Source organism: Cucurbita pepo, unplaced genomic scaffold, assembly GCF_002806865.2.
Source record: "Cucurbita pepo subsp. pepo cultivar mu-cu-16 unplaced genomic scaffold, ASM280686v2 Cp4.1_scaffold001146, whole genome shotgun sequence".
Taxonomy (NCBI): domain Eukaryota; kingdom Viridiplantae; phylum Streptophyta; class Magnoliopsida; order Cucurbitales; family Cucurbitaceae; genus Cucurbita; species Cucurbita pepo.
In genome coordinates this window covers 1-8,436 of record NW_019647339.1, presented here as the reverse complement: position 1 = coordinate 8,436, position 8,436 = coordinate 1, and the positions used below count along the sequence as shown (strand labels likewise).

General features: G+C 34.2%; 2 protein-coding genes across 2 annotated transcripts; both read left to right on the top strand.

The window, feature by feature from the left end:
- Nucleotides 1-1,426: 1,426 nt before the first annotated feature.
- LOC111786175 (probable glucan endo-1,3-beta-glucosidase BG4) lies at nt 1,427-4,018 on the top strand. The gene is made up of 3 exons (XM_023666515.1): nt 1,427-1,501; nt 1,582-1,976; nt 3,380-4,018. The coding sequence occupies exons 1-3, from the start codon at nt 1,429-1,431 to the stop codon at nt 3,947-3,949; spliced, it is 1,038 nt and encodes a 345-aa protein (XP_023522283.1). The 5' UTR covers nt 1,427-1,428; the 3' UTR covers nt 3,950-4,018.
- A 323-nt stretch (nt 4,019-4,341) lies between these two features.
- On the top strand, nt 4,342-7,819 carry LOC111786174 (the record flags this gene model as incomplete). Its single annotated transcript, XM_023666513.1, has 5 exons — nt 4,342-4,366; nt 5,650-5,859; nt 6,665-6,742; nt 6,894-7,654; nt 7,730-7,819. Coding segments are annotated over exons 1-5 (1,164 nt in total), but the record flags the coding sequence as incomplete, so codon positions are not given.
- Nucleotides 7,820-8,436: the final 617 nt, after the last annotated feature.

Here is an 8,436-nt window from a genome sequence, read left to right as displayed (position 1 = left end):
ATGAATTTATATGTTCGGTTTGGGCTTTTGGCCCAAATTGGTATTCGGTTGACCAAGGCCCATGGGCTTGTCACCCATTGAAAAATCGTTTTAATTAATAAAAATAGCTCAAAAATCTTAAATTAAAAAAAAAAATCTAAAAGATATCCTTAATCTTTTAAAACATTAATATATATATATATATATATATATATATATATACTATTGACAATAAGGATAACGTGTAGGAAATGAAATGGTCGGTATCGCTCGGCAGAGGACTCAAAATCTTCGTCTCACTAGTTTGCTATGAAAATAAATAAGGATAATGTGTTAGAAATGACCGCTCGTAGAGCAGAGGATTGAAAATCAAAATCTTTGTATTATTTATTTAAATCTGCTATTGAAAATAGCGGATAAATATATATAGATGAAGTTGTTAATATTTTGTTTTAAAAATAGTTTTGACTCTCAATTTAAAAATATTCACGTATGATAGGGTTTAAAAATATCTTTAAATTCNTATACCTTTTATTCAATGATTATAGAAAAAATTAAAACATTTTTTTATTTAATAATTAGGAAACTATTATTTTTAATAAAAATAATAACAAATGCCACACTAGGTTTCCGCAACTAAATTAAAAAAAAAAATAGAAAAATACTCTAATACATTTCTAAAATACTCGTTTCGAAATATTATTTTTACTGCATTTAAAATTTTATAAATATTTTATAAATAGTACTACGGTTAATAAAAATCAAACCTTTTAAAGTTTAAACATAGTTACCATATTTTTGAAATAAAATATTGATAATCTTCCTAAATAAATTATTATATATATATATATATATATTTAAAAATTTAAAGATATTATTCAACCTTAAAAATTTAGTTTTTTTTTTAATTAATTTAGCTAACAAAAAAAAATCAAATTTTCACTATTTAGGACTTTTTGCCTAAACATAATTACTGATATTTTTTAAATGAAATATCGACCATCTTCCCATAAAGTTAATATTATAAATGTCTGCGCTACATTATTGAAATTATCAAGTTATCAATGGAAAGAAATCGAGTTTATTATCTATAATTAATCATAAAATAAATCATATTAATTCATTTTCAAATATAATTCAATTCATAGACACCCATTAGTAATAATTAATTAAACATTTTTCATTAACTCCATAATAAAATAAAAAAATAAAAAAAATAAAAAAAAAAGAAATTAGATTCCCGCTGTGAGGATTATTAACTACGGCACCCATATTAGGCAAATTAAACCCCCTAATTAAACATAATTAGAATGTCCACCTCCTATCTCCCTCTCTAATCCCTTAATTTGAAACCCATTAATAAACAACTAATTTTCTCGTAATCCCCGCCCCTAATTTTTAATTCCCTATAAAATCTCCTCCGCCTTGTTCACCACACCTTACACCACCATGGATTTCTTCCGCCCACCCTCCGCCGCCCTTCTCCTCCTCTTCATCTTCTCCGATCAAGCCCTTCTCATAAGTAATCAATTTTTCGCTTTTTTTTTTTAAATTGTTTTTTTGTTTGTCTTCTCCCTCTTATTTGTTGAGCTTGTGTTCTAGGTGGGTTAGGCGCGGTCGGAGTCAACTACGGGCTCAACGGCGACAATCTTCCGGTGCCGAGTGAGGTGGTTGAGTTATATGGGCGGTGTGGGATAGACATTGTGCGGGTATTTGAGCCCAACCATTGGGTTCTTGATGCGTTGAAAGGGCGGAGGAATTTGGTGGTGTGGTTGGGGACGAGAAATGAGGATATTCAGGGGTTTGCTGCCGACCAATTAGCGGCGAATTCTTGGGTTAATGCTCATGTTGTTCCTTATTACGAGAGTGTTAATATTGCATATATTACTGTCGGTAATGAGGTTGTCCCTGACGATGCGGCGGCGCCATTTGTCGCCAATGCTATTAAGAATATTATGCAGGCGCTTGTTATTGCCGGCGTCAAAAGCGACATTAAGGTGAGGGTTAAATTTTAGGAATTACTAATCTATTCCCTATGTTGGGATCATGGGACTTCAAACCCATAAACCAAGGATCATTCTCGAGACTCTCGAGTACATAAACTCATGATCATTCCCTAAATTAGCCATCGTCCACTCCTAAACCCATGATGATCATTCACTCATACTTAAATCCATAAACCCATGAGGATCATTCCCTAAATTAGTCATGGTGTGACTCCATAAACCCATGATAATCATCTCCTAAAGGAGCCATCGTTGGACTTCCATACCCATAAACTTATGATCGTCATCGTGGATCTTCCATACCCATAAACTCATGATTGCCATCGTGGGTCTTCCATACCCATAAACTTATGATCGCCATCGTGGGTCTTCCATACCCATAAACTCATGATCGCCATTTCCATACCCATAAACTCATGATCATTCATAAATTAGCCATCGTGGGACTCCCATACCCATAAACAACTCATGATCATTCCTAAATTAGCGACTCCCATGCTCATAAACTGAGTATCATTCCTTAAATTAGCCACTCTCATGCCCATAAACTCAGGGTCATTCCTTAAATTAGCCACTCATACCCATAAACCGATGATCATTCCCTAAATTAGCCACCCATACCCATAAACCCATCATCATTCCCTAAATTAGCCACCCATACCCATAAACCCATCATCATTCTCTAAATTAGCCACCCATACCCATAAACCCATCATCATTCTCTAAATTAGCCACCCATACCCATAAACCCATCATCATTCTCTAAATTAGCCACCCATACCCATAAACCCATCATCATTCTCTAAATTAGCCACCCATACCCATAAACCCATCATCATTCTCTAAATTAGCCACCCATACCCATAAACCCATCATCATTCTCTAAATTAGCCACCCATACCCATAAACCCATCATCATTCTCTAAATTAGCCACCCATACCCATAAACCCATCATCATTCTCTAAATTAGCCCCATATTTATAAACCCATGTTCATTTCCTAAATTAGCCAAGTGACTCCATCCCAACAATGTGGGACTCCCTCGGAAATCCTCAACAACAATCCTCTCTACAAAGCATCCCCAATGCTTACAGACCCCTCGAACAACCGCCCTTTAATCGAGGTCTCGAACAAAGTACACCCTTTTTTCGACACTTCACTTTTGACTCCACTCTCGAGGCTCACAATTTTGAATTCTATTGACATAGCTAAGTTGAGGGCATCACTCTAATACCATATTAAGAATTACCGACCTCACACTGGCATGATATTGTCCACTTGAGTATAAGTTCTCATGACTTTGCTACGATATTATCTACTTCAAGTATAAGCTCCCACCAAAAGGTCTACTACCATTCCTTATAAACTCATAATCATTCCCTGCCATTTTTAGGTGACAACGGTGGTGCCCATGACACCACTGGAAGTCTCATACCCACCTTCGGCCGGAGCATTCTCTGCCACCGCCATCGGACCTCTAAAAGACATCACTCAAGTTTTGGGGACATCCGGCGCACCATTACTGTTGAACGTGTACCCATATTTCGCATACGCATCAAACCCACAACAAATCTCGCTCGATTACGCTCTCTTCACATCCACCACGCCGGTGGTGGTGGACGGAAACTTACAGTACTTCAATCTGTTCGACGCGATGGTGGATTCTTTCTACTCGGCGCTGGAAAAGATCGGCGCGGAGGGAGTGCGAATCGACATCTCGGAGACTGGATGGCCGAGCAAAGGGAACGATCCGTTAACGAGCGTTGAAAATGCGGCGACGTATAACAGGAACTTCGTGGAACATGTGAGGAGCGGCGCTGGAACGCCGAGGAGGCCGAATGTGAAATACGACGGCGTTTTGTTCGAGATGTTCAATGAGAATTTGAAGACGGCGGGGGTTGAACAGAACTTTGGGTTGTTTTATTCCAATATGCTTCCGGTTTATTCGTTCTGGAATTGCTGAATTATGAACTTTTTTTTTTTATTTATTTATAAGTTTACTAGAATAATTTGTATCTCTGAAACTAGAACAGAGACTAGATCCAAAGCCCACCTGGGCCTTGGCCCAAATTGGGATTCAGTTGACCAAGGCCCATGGGCCTTGGGTTAGTCACATATTGAAAAATCATCGTCCCCCAACCCTAATATACTTGAAAAAAAAATATATGTTTGAATTAATAAAAATAACTTTCAAATTTTCAAAAATCTCAAATTATAAAAAAATATCCTTAATCTCTTAAAACATTAAAATATATATATATATATTATTGACAATAAAGATAATGTGTAGGAAATAAAATGGCCGATATAAGGACAATGTGTCGGAAATAGTCGGTATCTCAATTGGTAGAGCAGATGACTGAAAATCTTCGTGTTACCGGTTCAAATTTACTATTGAAAGTACGATATATATATATATATATATATATATCATTTTAGATGAAACGGTTAATATTTTGTTTTAAAAATACTTTTGACTCCTTAAAAATATTCATATTTAATAGTATTTAAAAAAATATCTTTAAATTTTTTTATTAAAAAAAATATATAATTTTTGTTAATTTTAAATGAAATTTAATATTTTGTTTGGGATATTTTTAACCCTTAAAAAACTTTAAAAACATCTTTAAATTTTTTTAAAAAAAATTAAAAAAATACTCAAATACATTTCTAAAATACTAATTTCGAAATAATATTTATACTACTTTTAAAATTTTATAAATATTTTTTAGAGAGTACTAATTAAACTTTTTAAAGTTTAAACATAATTACCGATATTTTTTAAATAAAATATTGGTAATCTTTTTAAAAAAATTATTATATATATATATATATTAAAAAAGAATTAAAAATATTATTCCAACTTTAAAATTTTAGTTTTTTTTTTAAAATTAATTTAGCCAACAAAAAAAGAATTTTGTCGTTTTAAAAAAAATCAAACTACTAAATTAACCCTATTTTTTAAAATGATTTTTTTTTAGATTTTTGAAACACGATTATATTTAGATCCTCCGCCTTTTCAATTCTCAAATTTCCAATATATATATATATTTAATTTAATTATCCGAAATTCATAACACAGACTTTAAATAAGATTTTTTAAAAAATCTCAAATATTTAGAAAGAGATGACCTCGTATTTCCAAGTATTATTTTTAATTTTATTACTTTCCTTAATCACAATGTTAATCATAATTATATGCACTTAGATAAGCATTCTAATATATATATATAAATTATTGGTAAATTAATTTAATAAATTAATTTGATTTAAAATTCGAAAAATTGGTAAAGATTTTAACTAAATAAAGGCTCAAAGATTTAGTTGAAGTAGATTAGAAGATATTATAATTGACTCTAACTAAACTAAATTTAAAAAGAAAAAATAAAAAATAAAAAAGAAAATATGAAAATTAATTATTAAATAGATGACTTTGTCAAAATTGATTTTTTTTTTTAATTTATAAAAATTAGGAATAATTATGTATATAAATAGCTGTGTTTTTTATTTTTTTAATTATTAATGAAAAAGGATTTTATTTATTTTCTCCTGTGAAGAGAAGAGTGCCGTTCTTCGCATGTTGCATTCCCAGTATTCAATCTCTTCTGTTGTTTGCTTCTTCCAATTCCCTTCTCGTCGTCTCTCGCATGGCCGACCATTAAGAACAAACTCAATTTCCATTGCGTCTCCGGCCGAAATTCTCTCCCCATTTTCTTCAACTTCTTCGCCGATTTCTCCATACATATCTGCTTTCTGCTTCCGAGCTTTTGCATTATTCTCGGACGCATTGTTGCGATACAGCCTTCCTTCCACTACTTACTCGGAACTTCTTTCGTTTTCGGTTCGTTCCAATTTCAATCACTGATTTCAAGGGTTAGTATTCTTTGTTAATCCCTTCGTATTGCTTATTTGTTAGGATTTACTTTGGTTTATTTAGTTTTTGAATTTATTTTTGTTTTGTTTTGTTTTGTTTTGTTTTGTTTTGTTTATGATTATAGATTCTGGAATCGAAGTTTATGTTATGTACTATGCTCTAGGGTTTTATTATTTGCACTTCTGTTTGTTGTTTTCTCTGATGTTTTGCTCCTCTTTAGGGGTCTTCTTCTGATTGAATTTCTTTGCCGGGTTTCAAGTGTTGCTTCCAAATTCTGTCAACCTACTTATATTCTTCATTCCTGTTTCTACTGCCGTTTTACGCTGAGATGAGAGGCCTCTGAGTCATTGCCGCTTGCTTCCAGTCCGTTATTTGGTAAAGATGGATGGGGGAAAGAGAGTTGCTCTTCTTCCTTCCGTTGCATTTTCTTTCGAATAGTCTTTATATCATTGCCATTGCGTTCTTTTGCGGCCAGGCTTCGAAACTTTGCGGTTGTCATTCTGAATTAGAGCTCAGTACTGATTTCACTGTCATGCATGGATATGTCCGGTTTGTAGTTGTTATGATTTATAAGGCAGATTTTGTTGTCGGTGGAGAATATAAGTCTGAAAGTCAGTAGATGAGGATTAAGATTTTTATTTAGGTCGAATCAAATCTTTCCTTTCCATCCTTGGTTCTTCTGGTGGTACTTTTTGTTGATAATTATTCAAAGAATGTGGTTAAGGATGCAAGAAGTATTATGCTGTTATGCTTGATCATGTTCAATTCTCATTATGGAAAGAAGTGAACCTACATTTGTTCCAGAGTGGCTGAGAATTTCTGGAAGTCTCTCTGGGAGTGGGAATTCAGCTCAACAATCTGCATCGTCTAGTTCTAACACCGGTAATTTATAGTTTATTGTAGTTCTGACACTGTCCTATTCATTTTCAATACTATCTTATTTTTATTTTAAAGATTCTATGGTCGAAGTGCTTTTTCTCCCTTTGTGGTTCTTCATTATATTCAGCAATTTGTTATTACTCTTGTTTACTAGATGGTACTTCTCAATCTCAATGCTCGAGGAGTAGAACTTCAAAGAGCATTAGCGATATGGATAAACCACACTTTGAATTCTTGGATCGGTCATCTTCATCAAGCTCAAGGAGGAGTTCTAGTAATGGGTCTGGAAAGAATGCTTACAGTAGTTTTAATAGGAATCATCATGATAGGGACCGTGAGAAGGAGAAAGAACCGTCTAATCTTGGGGACCCCTGGGGTCATGACTTTTCTAGCCCTCTGGTAAACACGTTTACCGGTAGAGTCGAGAAGGAAACTTTGCGGCGTTCTCATTCAATGGTATCTAGGAAGCCTGGTGATTTATATCCTCAAAGACTCGCTGGTGACTTGAAAAGTGGAAGCTATAATCATAAGCCTAACAGTAATGGCTTTCATTCAGGCAGTACCATTACCGGTATCACCGATAAGGCTGGTTTTTACGAGGATTTTCCATCACTTGGATCAGAAGAAAGGCAAGGATGGCCAGATGTAGGTAGAGTATCATCTCCTGGCTTGACCACATCTGTTCAGAGCTTTCCTATTGGAAATTCAACTTTGATTGGTCAGGAAGGATGGACATCAGCGCTGGCTGAGGTGCCAACTGTAGTCACAGGCAGTATGACTGCTCCATCATTTGTTCAACAGAGTGTTGCTGCCAATTCTGGTTTGGGGTCCCCAAATGCAACAACTCCTCGCAAGATGGCCGAGGCTTTAACACAGGCACCAACACGATCTCGTGTTACTCATCAGTCAACTGAGGTGGTTACTTTCTCCTCTTAAGCGTTTGAAGTAAACATTTACTGCAGTTGATATAATTTCATTCTTTGTTTGTAGTTATCTGTCACGACACAGAGGCTTGAGGAATTGGCTATTAAGCAGTCCAGGCAATTAATCCCAGTAACACCTTCGATGCTCAAAGTTTCTGTAAGTTTTTCTCCAGCGACACTTTTTCTTTATAGTTCATGCAACAGAAATCCATATTTTTCCATACTCTTTTGTTTATCTTCTTTGTACCTAATACTTCGTTTCTATCTTCTGGCCAATTGTATTAGTAAAATAATGTCTTTGGAGATTACTAGTTTTTAATCCATGGACAGAAGCTTTTTTCAAGAATTGTTTGCATTTTATACTTCTCATGGTAACCTTAGGCCCATTCAGTTTCTGGAGGCAAAATATGGGTAAAATAATAATAGATCAAATATGGTCTCGTAGCTAAAAAACGTGATGGCAGAAGTTTAAATTTGGATATTTTGATCCGCATAGGAGACAAGTTGTTCTTATCGGTGCACCATTGGATTTACATAATTGAGCATTCAGGTGAATGAGAACATGTTGCTTGCAAATTTTCAAGTGTGGTGTTGTTGAGTAGAACATTGCAGTAATAAAATGGAAATGGAACTAGTTCATCTCATTGTTAGCATAATCATTTATGATCTTATTTTATTGCTGAATAGGGAAGATCTGTAATTGTGACTGCGTGACCACTTCTTAGGTGAACATTTTTTTTCTTCTAAAAAACAATAATGTAAGACAATGGTTCT